General features: G+C 43.5%; 1 protein-coding gene across 3 annotated transcripts in view; it reads right to left on the bottom strand.

Moving 5' to 3' along the window:
- The window catches only part of BMX (BMX non-receptor tyrosine kinase), a 48,882-nt gene extending 29,303 nt beyond the window's left edge, over positions 1-19,579 (bottom strand). For 2 of the 3 annotated variants that reach the window (XM_040468245.1, XM_040468247.1), the window contains exons 1-8: positions 18,860-19,579; positions 17,736-17,882; positions 16,799-16,903; positions 14,537-14,618; positions 9,703-9,822; positions 7,356-7,420; positions 3,780-3,955; positions 576-647 (exon numbers count right to left, since the gene is read on the bottom strand). In XM_040468245.1, coding sequence (XP_040324179.1) covers positions 576-647; positions 3,780-3,955; positions 7,356-7,420; positions 9,703-9,822; positions 14,537-14,618; positions 16,799-16,903; positions 17,736-17,873 — 758 coding nt within the window. In that variant the 5' untranslated portion in view covers positions 17,874-17,882; positions 18,860-19,579. The remainder of the gene's footprint in view (positions 1-575; positions 648-3,779; positions 3,956-7,355; positions 7,421-9,702; positions 9,823-14,536; positions 14,619-16,798; positions 16,904-17,735; positions 17,883-18,859) is intronic. The other variant, XM_040468246.1, reaches the window with a different exon arrangement.

Below are 19,579 nucleotides of genomic sequence, written 5' to 3'. Positions count from 1 at the left end.
TTTTTTTTTTCCTTCCCCTCCCCCATGGGTTTCTGTTAAGTTTCTCAAGATCCACATAAGAGTGAAACCATATGGTATATGTCTTTCTCTGTATGGCTTATTTCACTTAGCATCACACTCTCCAGTTCCATCCACGTTGCTACAAAAGGCCATATTTCATTCTTTCTCATTGCCACGTAGTATTCCATTGTGTATATAAACCACAATTTCTTTATCCATTCATCAGTTGATGGACATTTAGGCTCTTTGTGTGGAGAGCAATTCTTAGAGAAGAGTTACTTAACTCTAGGTGGTTTTTCCTCCTAGAGTGCCCGAGCCACGTATTCCACTGTTCATGCTAACACCAGTGGATATCACGACCAATGGACAGGACATATCAGTGCGAGGAGAAGTGTAACCCATGAGCCATCGGCTCAGACCAACTTAAGGTTTCAGAGGGGCAAAGTATGTGGATTTTTTTGGTTTGCATTTACCTTAAACATGAAGTCTAGCTGCAAAATGATTGCAAATGTGCTTAGTTTTCCTGCAAATGGAAGCAAATCCTAGGTGTAAAGGAATATCTGAATTTGATTTACCATGACATCTTTGAGGTGCTGTGATTTACGACAGTCTTTTCCCTCTGGTTGCCACATGCGAAATCTTCACTGCTACGACAAAAGATACGTTTTGTAAATTTATGTTTATTTATAAATGTTAAATGACACAAATAGTTGTGTTAGATATCTTCTAGCTTCATTTAACATTTTGGCCTGTCCATTTCACTTGGTTTGGGAATTTAAGCTAATGAGTCATTTTCACATTTTTGTCCTTGGGGGACCCCAGTAACCAGCAGTAGTTTGACAGTGTTCCTAAACAAAAGACAACTGTTAGTAGAAAAGTTGGATTAATAAATCATCTTGGGTGGGTTTGCCCTGGTTTTCTTACAGATATGCAAGCATTCGGTCCCTTATATATTTTAAAATGTAATTTTCCTCTTGGCTCTTGCGATTGCAATTAAAAGCCTTGAAAATACTGAACTTCTAACTCCACGTGGACACACGTGCTCCCGCAGGATCTTCATCACCCTCTGCCGTGCATCATTTTCCCTCTTCGTCTTGGGCGTTAAGCAGAGCATGAGGAAGTGCCTACCTCTCCAAGTCTAGAGGCTGGTTTGTTTGGAATGTGGGACCTATTTCCTGCTTGCCTTCAGATCTCAGGCTCTTTTTCAAAACCACAACACTGGAATGCCTCCCTCTCTGTCTTCCAAAGAGCTTTGCTCACTAGCGTGGCTTTTTTACTTCCATCTCTTCATAAGACAACTCTTATTTTACTTTATTATTTTTTAAGTAGGCTCCGTGCCCAATGTGGGACTTAATTCACAACCCTGAGATCAAGAGTCATGTGCTCTACTGACTCAGCCAAGCAGGTGCCCCACAAAGCTTATTTTAAAGCGCTAAGCAATTTATTTAGCTTTGATGTTGTTTTTAAGAACACGTGGAGAGGGGCGCCTGGGTGGTGCAGTCGGTTAAGCGTCCGACTTCAGCCAGGTCACGATCTCGCAGTCCGGGAGTTCGAGCCCCGCGTCGGGCTCTGGGCTGATGGCTCAGAGCCTGGAGCCTGTTTCCGATTCTGTGTCTCCCTCTCTCTCTGCCCCTCCCCCGTTCACGCTCTGTCTCTCTCTGTCCCAAAAATAAATAAACGTTGAAAAAAAAAATTTTTTTTAATAAAAAAAAAAAAAGAACACGCGGAGAATGCCCATTGATAGTGTATCTCTTAGGTTTATCTGTATAATAGAACACTACACAGACATTCAAAATAATCGGGTAGGTTGCACAACAGTGAGAATGTACCTAGCACCTCTGAACTGCACACTTAAAAATGACCAAGATGGTAAAATGTAGGTTATGTTTTATCACCATTCAATATTTTTTTCAAATTAAGACTTAAGTATATCCTCATGTATTTAAATAGGAAAAAATGTCCAAGATCTGAAGTAATTCTCTATACACAGTAACATGTTCCTACGGAACATTCTAGAGCAATGTATGCTGGATATTCTGCAATTCATGAAAGCATGCATTATGTTACTAGTCAGAAAAAATTAAAAAGCACTTCGAGTGAGGATAATTGATAAAAAGTATTATCTACTTACATGAGCTGAGAATCATGGCTGCATTTAAAAATTCAATCTCCATGAAGACCTTTTAGCAATTATCATCATTCACTCACCGATGTAATGCTACTCACACAAAGAAGTGATTAATCAATTCTTTGTTCAGATAACTAGCTTTCTCAAGTTCTAGGGAAAAATCCAAGGTCAGGACTACATCTTGGGGGGTGTCAGAAAAACTCAGCAGTCAAGATAAATTGTGTTTTCATGAAATATTTTTTAAATAAAAATTCATGCAAAAAAATCCATGCTGAATGACATGTCGATATTTTCAATAAAGGTAGGATCTGGCCATCCAGGGGTTGGGGGCCCTGCCAAGCTCCTGTGACTCAGTGGTGCTGACTGCTCATTTGAATACTGATCGCTTTCGCTGCACGCCTTCCTCGGCAAATCCCCGGGGCCTCCGGCAGCGAGGGGACCTGGCACAAAGCTGACGTGACACCCAGTCTGCTAGGATCTGCGTCTATGGATGGTCTCCTTCCACAGGAACACTGGGTTGCAGGCAAATAAATGTAACACGTCCCCTCAGGCATCCGGTGTAGATTAATACACCGGGATTCTAGCTCCACTTTGAAATGAGAGGTACTACAACTTGCTAAACCGAAAGCAACTACAGGAATTCCCTCGCATTCTTCCAAGTTCTCTGTGGCCCAGGACTGTATCGTGGGTACAGTGAGGCATTTGCTTTAGATAAAAATGATGAGGATGGAAAGAATAAAAGAATCAGAGCCCGAGGGAGAAAACAAAGAAAGGAGAGGCCCGGGGAGTCAGAGAGATGTTGTGCTCCTTGACCCGTTCTCTGTTGTCGTCTTGCGATCCAATTCGGTCTTTACTGAGCAGCACGGATGGGGCTGCTTTGGTCCCTGGCGGGATGCAGTTTAGGTGCTGCCTTTCGAGGCAGTTTTAATTCTGCCTTTAGGTGGCATCTTTTGGCTTAGAAACGTGAGAAGACCCGGGGCACCTGGGTGGCTCAGTCAGCTAAGCGTCCGACTCTTGATTTCGGCTCAGGTCATGATCTCAGGGTCATGAGATCGAGCCCCTCATGGGGCTCTGCGCTGACAGCATGGAGCCTGCTTAGGATTCTCTCTCTCTCTCTCTCTCTCTGCACCTCCCCCGTTCCCACGCATGTACGCTCTCTCTTTCAAAATGTGAAAAATTAAAAAAAAAAAAAACAACCCAAAAACACGAGAAGGCCAGTCCTGTCAGGAGAAGTGGTGGTGTACATCCTGAGAGGGCAGCCGAAGCCTTGCCGGGAGTGTTACTTGTCATTTGTAAGCACATTACGAAAGTTAGCCCACCCTACACGGTCTCTCGTAAAGGATATATTTTAAAGATTCCGAGTTCTGGCACATAAGGTTATCAGGGGGAAAGGGGGAGAGAAAGAGGTGGGAATAAAACGCACAAGTGTTGCTTAGCTCACAGTTGAGATCATCTAAATGGAAAGTCTATGCTATTCTGTCCCAGTGGGGCTGCCGCTGGCCCAGGCTCCCGGCTCAAGCACTGAGCGTTTCCTGAGAGGACAGCCCGAGCACAGCCAAGGCCCACATGGACAGTTTTGAGGCTGGGGTCCAAGGCAGCGAGGTAACCTCTACCCTACATGCGGGCAGCTGCACGAAAAGCTTCAGTTTACCTTTTCAGTTTTCTTACTTGCCACCAGTCAGGGCAGTCTTCTCTTGGAATATGCTGCAAATTGACGTTTAGCTGGGAGCCATAGTTTTTCTTGGAGTCACTGTCATACTGGGCGACAGTGGTACTTGAAGATGGTTCATTCATTTTGAAAATAGGAACTGCTCGAGGAATCTTCAGCTTTGAAGGAGAAGAGATTTTAATATATCAGAGTGAGGCACAGATTTGTGCACTGGGAACTAACAGGCCAAGTATATCAGCTCTTAAAAAGGAAAGAAGGAGGGCAAGAAAGAAAAGAAAGGAAACTATGAAAGGAAGGAAGGAAAGAAGGAAGGAAGGAAAGAATAAGAAAGAAAAGGAAAGACAAGGAAAAGAAAAAAAAAAGAGAAAAGAGAGAAAAGGCCGATACTAAGAATTGGCAAAGATACGGACAGAGCAACTGGAACACTCACGCTTTACTGGTTGGGGTGCATAACCACACTGAAGAGCTGTCTGCAAGATCTAAAGCTGGGCGTGCACATACCCTATGATCCAGAAAGTCTATATGCACACCCAACATTGAAATCAAAAGACATGTAAAATAATGTTCACAGCAGAATTATCCCAATTAGATACAACCTGGAAAGGACTGAAACGCCCATTAAAAGGGTAAAAGAATAAACATATTTTATACTAAGCAGAAGATGCTACCCTTCTGGCCCTGAAGATGGAGGAGAGGGCCAGAAACCGAGAATGCAGGTCGCCTCTAGAAGCTGGAAAAGAAGCTGGAAAAGGCAAGGAGATAAATTTTTTCCTCCTAAAGCCTCTAGAAGGAATACAGCCGTGTGGGCCCATTTTATTTTAGACTTCTGACCTTCGGCGCTTCAAGAGAATATATTCGTGTTGCTTTAAGTCACAAAATTTGGGGTAATTTGTTACAGCAGCAATGAAACTACCACGGTGGTGTCCTCACACAGAATTGTATACAGCAATGAGTATCGACTACGACCATACCCTAAAGTCATAAGACAGATAATAAATGGCTCTGTGCTTTCAGATTCCATTTATATAAAGGTCAAAACCAAGCAAGTAATCTATGAAGTTATAAATCAAGCTAGTGATTACTCTCAGGGGAATGGAGTGACCAAAAAGGAACATGATGGCACCCCTGGGGTTCTGTGACGTGCTGTTCCTTAATTTGAGTGAGAGTTACGCAGATGGGTTCCGTTTGTGAAAAGGCATCAAGCTAAACACGTAGGACTTGTATACTTTTCTAAGTGCATGTTATATTTCAGTTAAAACTTCACAGAACAATGTATAAGCACTCAATTTAATTTTTCATACTTGTATTTTTACTTTTTTTTTTTTTCAGGGATCGACATCCTGGAAATTTTAGTTATGCAGGACACCGCTGTTTATGAGCTATGCCGTGGCTCTGCCCAGAGATAAATGCAGTGGAAAGTTCCCTAAACGGAAATCTGAACAGACCGGCTAGAAGGTGGATTTTTAATTTCCTCAGCTCCGCAAAGTAAGTTCTCTCCTGAATGTTCTGATAAAAACGAAACAAAGGAAAACATGCTTTTCACGATACTCGCTCTGATCCCCGATCCCTTAGGGCAACTTACAGTCAAAACAGATTTAGAAACCCTTGACCACTGATGTGCCGGCCTGATAATCTTCAGCACATTTCCCAAACAATTCCTGGCCAGAGAATAGATGCAGTGGTTTCTGGCTCCTAAATTATCCCCAGCTCTTAGATTTGTTTCAAATAAATTGTATTGGATTAGAATTTGCATACCATAAAATTTAACTTTTATAAGGGTAGAATTCAGTGACTTTCAGTAAATTTGTCAAGTCGGGCAACCACCACCACAATCCGGTCCAAGCACCTTGCTGGCACTCCTGTGGGGCCCCTGTGCACATTAGTGGCCTCTCCCCATTTCTGTCCCGGCCCCACTCCTCTCAACCTCTTGTCCCTGTAGGTTTGCTTATTCTGGACATTGCTGTTAGGTGTTTTACAAGGCCATAAATTCCAAGCTTCAGGACTAGAGCATGGACCCAAACCAAAATAGCAATGTTGCCGATAACAATAAAACCCTCAAGCCTTCATAACTGTATTAGTTTCCTTAGGCTGCCATGACAAATCGGTACGCATCTAGTGGATTAAAACAACGGAAATTTGTTCTCTCACAGTTCTGGATGCCGGGGGTCCACCATCAAGGCTTCAGCATGGCTGTGCTTCCTTTAGAAGCAACTCACATGATTTAACCTACTCCAGTAGTGGATTTCTTTTTGTCCTGCATGTTGGTTCACAAAAATTATATGGTTTTGACTCGGAAAGGGAGAAGTGTGTATGAATGTGTACCGCTGAAAATAAGTACCCAAGACACCAGAGAGCTGATGGATGGGTAGAGACCCTCCTTTACTTTGAGGACGGCTTCCAGAGGATCATTGGGAGGCCACTTTATGTGTCCTCTGGCATGCGAGGAGGCTGACACCTGCCTGGGAAGCCGAAAAGCAGGAGCGAAGGCTACAAACCCAGGAAGGCAGAGCAAAAACAGAGCAGCAGCCTGTCGTGTGAGAGTGAGCCACAGACTGTGGTCCTAACCAGAGAAGTCCAGGTTTTGTTTGTTTTCCTGGAGGCCAAATCCACCCTGGGGAGAGGGTTGGCTGGGAGCCATCTTGAAAGGAACTCTTCCTGAGATGGGTGAATTGGCTCAGCAAAATGTGAGGACCAGAAACCCAAGAGCTAAAGGTGAAGACATTCCCTCTGTCATAAAACTACATTTGGATCTGCGCTCTCGCGGCAAACCCACACAAGTTGCCCAGAGGCTAAAGAATCAGCACTGGAAAACTGTCTCACCCAGAAGCCACCCCTACCGAGTCATGATGGGATCAGCCACGTATAACTGTTTTGCATTAGACCCCCTCTTCCTGGGGCCCAACTGTGAGAGAGTCAGAAATTTCAGCTTCTTCATGACCCTCACCCGAAGCAGGCTTCCATCTGAGCCATGTGAAGGGGAGGAGTTGTCACTCAGAGTGATGTTTGGAGTGGTAGGATTATAACATCGGATGGGACAATTTAGAGGTTCTTCCCATGACTACGAGTCATTGGGAAATTTTATTTCAAAGGACAGTGACCAGAAAACTGTGGCATCTCCTGGAGATTCTGTTCAGAGACAGAGAAAAAAAGCACACCAAGTGGCCTTGAAGGGATAATGGAGGGAAAGACTTAGGTTAGTTTCTGCTTGTGCCCATTCCTTCTCTAGAATATTCACATGAGGCCGACTTGGCCATGCTGGTGCTGGGGGAGGCATGGCGGTAAGTAACAGCTGCCTGTTACATGTGATGCCATCTTAAGGACTTCTCCTGCTTGCACCCATTGTTTGGTGACTCTTATGTGCTTATAGGTTAGAAAAGGCATGAACTACAACAGTATCATTTGATACTGCCATTGCTCTTGGTGATAACTCACGGTTTCCCTCTCTTTGCTGAGCAGTCTGAATGAGGCCCATATTTTCCACTCTTGAATCCGGCAACTCATGGTTTATATAATATATCCTGACTATGCAAACATTTTTTTTTGTTAATATTGACTTACCACTCTGTCTGGGAAGGTGGGAGCTCTGTGTTTCTCTTCGTGGGTTGTGACGTGCAGATCAGCATCTGAAAAGCAAAGCCAAGTCGTATCAGAAGGAACTTTAGACAAAGCAAGCACCCAGTGTCATGAATGAAAAGAATGAACTAGCTTATGTGATCAGTGCTTCAGATGAAATGAATTCAGACGCACCCTTTGGAGTGATGTTGTTACTTTCCCGTGTAACACCCAACTCGAACACCACTCCTCCTCCTCTGGTGATCAGTATTCTCCCCAAACAGATAAAAAATTCAAATTCCTCTCAATCCTTTAAACTATTAATTTATATCTCATTTCCACCCTGTATTTGAAGTACAGATGTCTAATCTCGTTGGGTAATACCTATGAGGCTTGGGGTCAGAATCCATGTCTGATTCCTCTTGGAGTAACGCATACAAGATGCTTGTAAGTAGCTGATTTATGAGTGAACAAACCTATCCTATGCTTTTTTTTTTTTTCATTTCTTATGGTAGTTGTTTGTTTCTCTTTCCACTTGCACCTGTGGGTAGATGCCCAGCCATGAGGGTGAAGCCGTCAGGTGCCTTGTAAGTACAGTGGCCGTGTGGTGTACTAACCAAGCTGGAACATTCCTTACAGGGATCGGTAGCTTTTAATAATTATGCCAGGTCCCCAGCTGCAGAAGGAGACTGATGCAAACAAACTGGGGCGCATGGTAAACTTACTTATAGGCCATGTGCCCTAGGAAAGGAGTGGTCTAGGGCATTTTGGAGACAGAAGGAAGCGAAGACTCTCAACTGTTTCCTTCCAAGTAACTGTACCCAAGGGCTGCCCTGTAACTCAGCAGAGAAGGCCAAGGCAGGAAGTTCTACTTGGGCAAATAGACAATATCATAGCTGCTCATGGGCCACAGCACCCGCAAATTCTGTAGTTTTCTTCAGAGGCTGGCAAAGAGCCTGTGGCACCCAGAATGCATGGCAGATGCCATCCAGGCAGAGCCTAGGAAGATAATCCTGAGGCAGTGCTCTCTCTGGCCTTTTTCCCTCGCTTCTTCCCAGGGAGTTAGGGTGGTAAGGTCAGAGCTAGAATCTGGCCTGCTGGGTAATGATGCCAGATCTTGAACAGAATAAGTGCGGGAGATAATTAATGCTGTAAGGAAACATTATTCCTTAGTCCCTTACAGTGGAGGGAGGATCCATAGACAACAATTTCTATATAGTTCATTAAATCACTATAATTGGTGAGTATAAAGGGCAACGTGGTATGCTTAAGATTAATAAATGTTCATTGTGTAGTCTAATTAAGATGGAAAACACAATGAACATTTATTCATTGATTTTGTTGCCAAATTACTAGTAACGCCATCAGTGTGACTGTCAGGGGTGAATACCGTGATGGAGTGAAGTTGAATAATAGCTCATGTCCCTGTGTGTCTTACAGTTCATGAAGTGGGATCACACCGCTGATCTCATTCAATTCGTTAAAGGTGGAATCCTCGCATATTTTGCCCAGGCTGGTAAAACCGCTCCCAGAATAAGTTCTCCTTTTTAATTTATTTGCAACTCAATATTGCTAAACAGTGATACACGTCTAAAATACGTGGGACTGCCTCATGTAAGTATCCTGGAGATGGAAGGGGACCCCATAGGGCACAAGCAGAAAACAACCTAATTCCTTCCCTCTGTTAACCCTTCAAAGCCACTGGGTGGGCTTTCTTTTCTGTCCCCAGATAAAGTCTCAGGCAGATTTTCTTAGGAATATAACTCTGGGCAGAATCTGATTGCACTTAAGGCAAACCCTTCACTACCTTCTGTGATGTTATTAAGAAACCAATAAACACGTACAGAAATGGCAAATCCTTTAAATATGCCTTTTAAAATTAGGTTGTCCGTCACTTTGGTATCTATGGTGATTAAAAGTGTTAGTTACATTTTATCCTTTGACATCTTTTTTTACAGAATGGTGGTTTTTCTGATTTATTATTTTAGGGTTATGAACCATGGTGATATGTTCACCACATTCTACCCATTTGGTGTTTATGTTAAACCGGGAAGAATTATGGGAGGAAATAAACAGCTTGGTTGATTCATGATTCCAATTAAAAAAAAAAAACCTTTCTCATGAAAGAATGCCAGATGTTAATATTGTTATTATTTTAGTGAACATGACTCAATCAACTCTAGAACTGGGCTTCATCTGCCCGCTAGCATTTTTTGAGGCTGGATTTTCATGATGTCAACCAATCTGGCACATCTTGTTTTCCCGAACTTGGTGAGCTATTATGGAATTTGGCAGGTTTGCCTAACGGGGCAGCGTCCACCCCGGGTCCAGCCCAACAAAAAGGTCACATTACATGCTTCCCAGAGGGTACATCCTGGGGCCGCTTTGCAGCTCTGCTGGCAGCACAGGAACTTTCCATCCACGAAGAACCCACTGTGGTACTTGATCAGCAGGTGGGGGTTGCCCCTTATCTCTGGGGAACAGGCAGGAAGAAAACACAGCATGAGCAAACGTTGGCCCAAGAGAAGAAACACGTTCAGTAAGTGCTGTTATCACAGAACAATGAAAACCTTATTTAATGGTTCCCGAAGGATATGTCTTTCACTCAGAAGTTAATAAGCCAAAAAAAACAAGAAACCAAAAAAAAACGTTGAACCTGGCATATAGTGAGAACGACACAATAACTTGTATCAGCCTTACCCAAAAAACTAGAAAATGTATATGCGGATCAACTCGGTGATCTAGGGTGTTAGAAATACATCTGTAAAGATAGTAAGGGGGTTATGGTACATGGTGTTCTCTCGTAGGAGGCTGGAGGATAGGACTAAATCTTAGCAAGAGGGAAAGAAGGTTCTCAGGAACATGTACTTCCCTCCACTCTTCATTTTGAAACATTTCAAACATACCGATGAGTTTGAAGACTGGTACAACAGACGTCCATATACCCTTCACCCAGATTCATCAATTTTTAACTGTTTGCCACATTTGCTTTATCTTTCTCTCTGTGCATACATATTCTTATTATTAAAAATGTTTTAAGTTGTTATGTTTTGTTAACCATTTGAGAGTATGTTGCAGATATCATGACCTAGAAAATATCACCCATAAATACTTCAGCACATAACTTCTGTTAGCAGCGACAGTCCCTTACACAACCGCAATACCATTATCAAATTCAGGAAACTTAACATGATACAATAGTCTTCCTGAATATTTTATATTCAATATTGTTCCAACTGTTTCAATAATACCCTTTATAATTATTCACTGTTTCTGATTGGGGATCCAATCCAGAATCACATATGGCATTTAGTTTTCTAGTTTCCCTTGATCTGGAACCATCCCTCATCCCTGCTTTGTCTTTCATGGCTTTGACTTGTTTACACTAAAGAACGAATGGTTTGTGGGGCCCCTTTTCTAGGAATATGTGCATATTTAAAAATATATATACGGGAGTAGGGCAATGTTTAATCCAGAGAAATGAAATTCTAATACTGGAGTAGAATCCCATGTCTACACCAAATTAGCCTCTCTCAAAATACAGCAGAGAAACCCACGAGGTCTTAGTAGAGATTAGTTCAAGAAGGTTTTCTAGGTGGGGAGGGCTGGTTCTATATGTGACTTCAATTCTTTTCTTCTTGATTTTATATTCATCTTAAGGACTCCTTATATTAGTCCCAGGAGAGTTCTGCTCTGATTCAAGGAAGTGTTTGGAGATAAGAACTGCTTGGCTGGGTCAGTGGATCCTATCCAATCTTTATGTATGTAAAGCATCCAGCGTAGAGTTTGGCTCAGAGCAGGTGTTCAGTGAACAGGAGGCTTTAGTGTTATCATTCCCTTAGTTTAGCTCAGCTCAGCTTAGCTGAAAGTGCTGGCATTAAAAAAAACTTCACTAAATATTAATGGGAACTAAAGGGAAATTATTACAGAAGTAACAAAAAGCAAATGGGGTTAAGAATACAATACACTAGGGGCATCTGGGTGGCTCAGTCGGTTAAACATCAGGCTCTTGATTTCGGCTCAGTTCATGATCTCACGGTCGTGAGATCAAGCCCACTGAGGATGGAGCCTGCTTGGGATTCCGTGTCTCCCTCTCTCCCTGCCCCTCCCCCACTTGCTTGTGTGCGCACATGCTCTCTCTCTCTCAAAATAAATAAACATTAAAAAATAAGATTGCAACACACTAGTTTCTGACCTTGGTCCCCAAATGGCCATTGCAATTCCTTGAGCATATTACTTGCCTTCCCACTCTCCAGGCTCCTTCTGCCCCCCCACCCCTACCCCACCAGGCCAGGATTCCTGTTACTTCCTACTGCACGAATGAATTTCAATTCCTGGGTGAGTAACTCTTTTCCAACCGAGTCCAAAAGTCCACGTTGTGACACTCCCACCATTTAATAATGACAAGAAGAGGAACTCATGTCTGTTAACATGTACATAGGAGTTTCCATATTTCCCCTCACATGTATCGTCTCGTTGAATCTACTCAACAGCCTTGTAGGCATCTGTTCGTGTCATGGCACTTACAGAGCTAGGTCAGCCGAGGGGCAGGGAGGTGCTGTAGCTTGCTCAAGGTCATAGACCTAGCAAGTAGCACTTCTGAGACTCAGCCCCAAGTTGTTTCTACTCGAGTCCAATGCACAGACGCCAGCTTCCCTGTCAACCCCCCTTCTGTTTTCATTTTTGGAAAGGACACGCTTTATCCACATCTGGTCAGCTGAATTCAGAACCACGGTGGCTGACGCTCCCTGAGTCCCCACTCAGTCAGCCCAAACCTCCTGACTATAGGTTACTATCTGGAAAGTTCTATGTCTCCAGCGCCACCTCGGTTTATAATACCTGAGCTAAACAATGGACAAAAAGTCTTCATAGGGGAGAGGATTTAAGTGAGGAAACTTCTTTGTTTTCCTGTGGCAGGTTGGCCAGCCTGACAGCTGATACCATGCTCCTCTTTTGTTTCCTTCAACCTGACAGCCGATCTCACCCACCTTCTCTCTTCCTGTTTTCCAGCATGAAGGCTGGAAACCCCAGATGCTGTCTTCCAGTCTCCCCTGCACATAGAAATGGCCGTGGGATACAGTTCTGGCCAGTATGACACGTGCACAAGTTTGCAGGTTACGCTTGTGGAGAAGCTCAGAGCCTTTCCCAGGGCCTCCCAGAGCCTTTCCCAGATGGCGGAGCAGAAGGTTAGGAGGAGCCTGGGTCTTTACCCGACTTCACTGGGCTGCTGCATTGGCCCTGGGCCATCTCCCTCTGGACTTGCTAACCGTGTGAGGGGAACAAATGTGCATTTGTTTCAGCCAGCGTCCGGTGTCGTTTTTTTTTTTTTTTAAGTTTGTTTATTTTGAGAGAAAGAGGGAAGGAGGGAGGGAGGGGGAGACACACACACACACACACACACAAAACACACACACACACACACACACACACACACACACACACACAGAAAATCTCAAAGGCTCCATGCTGTACAGAGCCAGATGCGGGGCTCGAACCCACGAACTGTGAGATCACCACCTGAGCCAAAGTCAAGAGTTGGAGGCTTGACCGGCTGAGCCACCCAGGTGCCTCTGTTTAGTGTCTTTTTACCTGCACCCCCAAGCATTACTAACTGATACAGATGGCTTACTGTGCATGTGGTGGCCCTGGTGATAGGGCCTCTCTGAAGTTTTATGAGGGGCTAGGAGATTCACCTTTGCTTCTCTGTCCCTGCCTTGCTTTGTTTTCCATCTGCCTTTACCCGAGCTTCCCAGGGCCAAACCCAAAGCTGCCTGCCATATATAGTTCCAGAAGGACCCACGAAGGACTCTAGGGCATGACTGATAGCTGCACACAGGAGGTGTCTACATAGCAACTACTCCTACGAAGCCCCCCCGCCAAAGGAGACTGAGTGGGGAGCATCTCAAACCCCTCCTGGAGGCCCCACTATAACCACAGGGGCTCACGTGGGTGTGGAGGATACTTTAGTGTATATGTGCGTCATTTGTGTGTGGCTCATGATCACTCGAGGAAAAAAGAAATGTGATCTCCCATTTCACAGGTTGGGAAACTGAGATCCAGAGACATGAGATGGTTTTATTAGGTGACACAGCAAAGCAGGACTTGGACGCGGATTTGTCTGTCTCTAAGAGGGATGCCCTTCTCATTTCACCCCGCTGGTAGCGGGTAGAGGGAGGCTACTCCCCTCACCAGACCACTCGACCTACAGAATAGGGGGCTAAACTCTTTCGTGCAAAGGGAAGATGAAGTCCTGCGTGTGGAACAAGAAAAAAAGGATGTATTTGCACCAAAGTCAGTCATCGTCTACAGTGGTATAATTTGAAGTATACGGAAAAAGAACCCGCATCTAAAACTTAAATGAATTAAAACAAAACCGTACCCTGCCTGGGGGCTTAGTACCTGAAATCACACCAGTAGAGTCATTCATTTGAGTCATATACTGTCCTCACACTCTGACCTACCTTTAAAATAAAAACATCCCAGGGAAAAATATCATAGCACGAAATTACTAACCATTTTGTCTCTTCTGCCAAAGGTGGTCACCAGAGCAGCCTAAGAATCCCTGAGTAGAAGCTTCATTAAATCCCCAGTTTTGCCTAGCATTTCTACTGCCCTGGCTCAAAAACTGGGTTTGGGCCACCAAGTTACGAGTTCTCCATTATTAGGTACGCGACACCGGCCACGTCTCTTTAATTCCACTCATCTGAGAAAAGGAGAATAATATTACCCCCTTCCATAGAGCTGTCGAGAGGATTACTTAAGAAAATATTTTACAGCGTACTTGCCACAGTAGTTGGCAGATATTGAGTACTTGGTAAGTATTAGATAGAACTTTCTGTAAACATCCAAAGTCCAGTAGCCACAGGCCCCATGAGAACCTAGACTTTGCCCTGGTAAAGGCACAGCGGGTGGAGAGCAGGTGGTCTGGCTTCCCCCGTGCTGCTGGGAGGACACAATAGCCGCTCTGTGTGGGTGGGGAGCGGGGAGGAAGGGAATCGGATCCACAGGCTCGCCCCGTGTAACAATGAGAATGCAAAATGAGAATGAGCATGACCCATTCTCTGAGGTTCCTAGGAAAAGCAGTGGATTCTCCCTTGGCAGAGGGTCCTTTTACTGCCATATCTTTCTTCCACGGAGCCTCAACAGAACTCAATTGGTGGCTATCTTTTATGACTTTTCCAAATTACCTTTTTGTAATGCTTTCAACCACTGACTTCGGCTCTCTTCATTTGATGCGTAGACATAGAGAAGCCCGTCTTTATAGACAATCTGGAAAGGAAGAGATTGGGTTCATTGAGATATAATTGCATCCATGGTTCATTCCGGGGCAACTGCACATTTTCTGGGATCCAAAAGAAAAGTTGAGTTTGCTTATGAAATATGCAATACCTTTGGAATTAGATAAAAAAAATCTAGTTCTTTTTATCCTCCACCCCCCCCCCCCAGTTTGTTTTCTCCCAGACACTTCTACATTTGGGAAAATCATGGCAATGAGGCATCTGACATTCGTGAACACTGAGGTCCCAGAGGTCCCAGCATACATGCCCTGGACCATGGAGAATTATGAAAGTACAAAATGTTAGCTATGACAGGTGTCTTAGGAATGTTCTGGTCCATTCATCAACCCAGTGCATGACTCTCTTTATACCCCATTTGAAAATGTTTACCTGTTCTATCCTTAAAAATATCTTCAGGGATGAAATGTCCTTTACCTTTGCTATACCACCCTTGGCAATTTCCATATAATCTGATCATTATATAGTTCCTGCTTATATTGAGTAAAAATCTGTCTCCCTGTTACTTTGTTTCCTTGGGTCATGTCCCACTCTGGGAATCCCCAGCATAAATCATTTTCTCTTCTTTAAGATGCTTGTTTAAATGTTGGAACATTATAATGTCTTCCCCAGATCGTTCTCTAGTTTACTGCATTTTCGTGGGTAAATGTTACAGACCATTTATTAAATATCTACTACTGTCTGGAATCTTTCCTAGATACTTTAAGATTTTAATCCTATTTCAACTCTATGAAATATATACGATTATGCCCACTTTGTAAATGAAGAAACCAACTCAGATAGAGGGGTGAATGTGTTGTCTATGGTAATAGACAAATATAAGCCGTGGAGTTAGGAGCTCTGTGCGCCTCCAAAGCCTGTGTTCTTTTGAGTGTTCCATGCTTCTGTGATAAGAATATGAAGCATCTTCTGTGAGCACACATTCCCCTGGTTTCTTCCAACTGGGCAATGTTTGCTTTTAAAATAGGAAGTATGGGGGCGCCTGGGTGGCTCAGTCGGTTAAGCATCCGACTTCAGCTCAGGTCATGATCTCACGGTCTGTGAGTTCGAGCCCCTCATCGGGCTCTGTGCTGACAGCTCAGAGCCTGGAGCCTGCTTCGGATTCTGTGTCTCCCTCGCTCTCTGCCCCTCCCCCGCTCATGCTCTATCTCTCTCTGTCAAAAATAAATAAAACATTAAAAAAAAATTTTTTTAAATAGGAAGTATGGCCTGTTCACCAACCAGATGATTTTATTTCATTTTTGGCCACAGTTCCCTCGAGTCACTACCCCTGGGTAGTCTGACCTTCGGAAGGACAGTCGGTCTGTCTGCCTTTAGATCGGAAAGATAAGTATTAATGATGTAATAAAACTAGGGCACGATGCAGATCAAGCCGCTTCCAAAGGGTACCGTAGGCACACTTTCTGCACCATACCATTGCATAAAATACTTCAGGGTAAAATGCAAACTCCTTAGTATGCTGTGCGAAGCCTTTCATGATATGGCCGTGCCCACCTTTCCAGGCTCATGTCCTTCACTTGCTCACAAGGCTGGTGTTATTCCTGCTTCACCTACAGGGCCTTGACATCTGCTGTTTCTTTTGTTTCACTGCCCTTCCTGTTTTTGCTGGGCTAACCTCTGGTCTTTCTTAACCTGAGGGTCACTTCCAAAAGATAGATCATCTCCCTGACCTTTGGGAGTGAGGACTGAGCTTCCGCTTCCTGGGTCACCATGGCTCCTCTGCAGACCTTCATCTTAACACTCACCCTCACTGCCTTATAATGATCTGGAAATGCCTTGGGGACAAGGATGGCATTTGACTCCTTATAGTGTGTCTAGTACCTTGTAGCCCCTTGGAAGTGCTTAGCAGTGCTTGATGAAAGATTGTGAGGCCCCAGGACAAGTCAGGCCACTATGGCTACTTGCTCATCCTTTCTTTTCTCCCTCCAAGCGAAGCAGATCGGTAGGTAGAATTTCAGCAAAATGCCCAGCTCCCATCTGGGGACGTGTCTCAGCAAAATGCCCAGCTCCCATCTGGGGACGTGTCAAGCCTTGTCACTGTCTTCATCGTTTCGCAACACCTTTGGTTATCGACCATAAACTGAGTTCACAATCTAAAATATTAAAACAAAAGCCATCCGCCCAATAGAACGTTGTCCCTGTCCCGCCCCTTACCTGAAACGGATACTGTCTTTCCACAGGGGTCTGCTCCTCAAGGTTTACTTTCTCCACGCATCTGATTTTCTTAATCTCAATTGATCCTTTTCTGCTGCCTCTTTTCTGAATTAAAAACCAAAATATTAGATGCCTCATGCAATGCACAATGGCACACAAGGAAAAGCATAAAGTGAAGGTTATCCTAGGAGGGAGATTGAGAGGTGGGACGACTATGTGAGAATTCTTCCAATTATTCCATCGTGGTCAAAATCCAATGGCAACGGAATATGTTTTCGAGTGTGGACACAAGCTCATATATACGTCTCCAAAAGCAAGTCTTCAAGCAGTACTTAATTTTTGTTTGATAATCTTGAAACACATTTCCAATCACCTGTCACGTGCTTGCTTAATCCACTTGGGAAAATCAAAATTTAACTCCAGGAAGCATCTTAATTTTGTTCCAATTTTAAGACAGTCTTTCAGTATTTCTGCTCTGATACAATTCTCAGCTTTATAGAAATAGTCTTATTTCCAGCAGAGTGTTAAGGCAGTGTTTCTTATCTTCAGCACTCTTTGGGGCCAGATCGTTCTCTGTTGTGGGGGCTGTTCGGCACGTTATAGGATGTTTGGCAGTAACTCTGGCCTGTACCCACTAGATGCCAGTAGCAACCCCCCCCATCATGATAACCAAAAATGTCCCCTGGGGGGGCCAAATCCCCCTCAGTTGAGGACCACTGTTCTAAAGTTTGCCTTAGTAAAGTTAGCCAGTATTTTAAATCCCTTTATCTTGAATTACTCATACCTTGGTTAAGAAAAGACCATGTGATAAGTGAGGGCAAGTTGATCTTTACTATGTAAGCTAAGAAGCGTGACATTGTTCCATTATAATTAAGCACTTTGTGGAGACTCAAGAAAAATAAACAGTACAAAAACAATGGAATAAGTAGGGTCTCACCATTTTGTCATATTCATAGTAGGAGAGATTTGTTTTGGTTAAAACAAAAAGCCTCTCTTTGTAATTACTTGGCGACATTTTCTTTTTTTGCTGTGACCTTTTGAGAAGCAGTTCTTCTAGAATGGATTTTGTGTCCATATCGTCGTCCTAAATAAAATAAAATAATGAAAATGAGTGTGTGTAGCACCCAGCGACGTTCTCTTTTAGCCTTCAGAATTTTTAGCCAACTCTTTGTCACTCAGGGATAATATAAATAATATAATTTCTACAACTTATATTTAGGACTAGAGAAAAAAATTTAACTAAGCAGTCTCTTAAATACACATGTGCCTGCCCTTCATTCCTACTGCTTTGGCTCTGACTGGTATAAATATGTTGATTTGTTTACGATATTTTATGTATCGTACTCGTCCCATTCTGGCTCATAAACCCACCATCGTTGCACCTGCCCCCAGACCACCTTATCGAAGGTCTCCTTATTCCTTAAGCATTCTACGGGCATTTGTTGAATCGAATTGGATTTGCTCAAACTTTGAAATATTTGGACTCCAGACAGCTCACCATGTCTGAAGTGATTGGCCAACAAATTTCTCTCTGTCAATGTGACTCCTCTTTGACCAAATCATCCAAACCACTGTGAGACTCTGATAGCATTGTAAGTGCTACCCACAGTTCCTGATCATAATCAGAGCTTTAACATAAAGGGCACGGATATGATTTTCAGGATTTCTGAGAACAAAACATTTAAAAAATGCTACCCAAATCAATTTTTAAGAAACTGAAAAAAAAATTGGTACCGTACAAACTAAAAACAGTCTTGCTTTTCCTTCCCGAACCATGTTGCCGTGAAAGTTTAAGGTATTTCTAAAAAATAAATACATTAACTTTCTGGTGCTACTAAGACTGTTGCTTCACCCTCAAGTCTGATATCAGATCTGGTAACAAAAAGTAATGTTTTGTTTTGTTTTGTTTTGTTTTAAAGTGATGTTAAGTAGTGGGCAGCAAAAGGTAAACTTCTTAAGTTCTTTGTTTTGTGAAATCTCAGGATTATTAGCAGTCAGAGGTTCAATAATTTCTATCGTTCTTTGTCTACTGATAATCTGCGTATCGTTAACTTTACTCACCTTACATTTGATCAGCTCGGGTGTGCTTGTGGGTCCTTAACGTCGAGTCAACTCTCAAGGTCTAAGCAAAAAGTTACTGTCCTGAGGCACAGGTGCTCATATTCCCTCTGGCTATGCCAAGATCATGGATTACAAAGAACATATTTGCATCCTATTTATCACTCTCTATCAGGAAGCACCCACAGAGGCACTGCTCTGTGTGGATGGGAGAGGATGCCAAGTGAACCTGTCCAATCGTTAAAGGCCACTTCTCACTGGCCCAGAGCGTGATGGGCCCACTATGGCAGGGAAGCGGGAAGGAAGGGAGACACATTGAATAAACCACCATCAGGTCCAGCCAGCTTCCCTCCTGACATAGACCACACCACTGTAGAAACGGGAATCAAAAAGTCAGCGTATGTTCATTATTTATACAGATGAAGTGACTATTAATCCCTCAAATGTTCTCCAAGGGCATCGATTGCTTTAGAGGCAGAAGTAATGGAAATCTTATCCATTATAAATCTTATCCATCGGTCACTTTTTGTTTTGAATATCGTTTTATCTGGAAAGAAAAGCATAATTCCTTGGGGAAAGTAGAATGGGTTTCTTTTGACCACAGTGGGTGCTATTTGTCATGGTCACTGGTTTCTTGGCCCCTGGACTCAAAGATGGGGCAGAGGTCGGGGGTAGTAAACCCAGCAGGACCTGGGAAGACAGGTACACCTACTTTTCACCTTT

Source organism: Herpailurus yagouaroundi, unplaced genomic scaffold (genome assembly GCF_014898765.1).
Source record: "Herpailurus yagouaroundi ecotype Mexico unplaced genomic scaffold, PumYag 67690, whole genome shotgun sequence".
In the NCBI taxonomy this organism is placed as follows: domain Eukaryota; kingdom Metazoa; phylum Chordata; class Mammalia; order Carnivora; family Felidae; genus Herpailurus; species Herpailurus yagouaroundi.
This window is presented reverse-complemented; position numbering and strand designations above follow the sequence as displayed.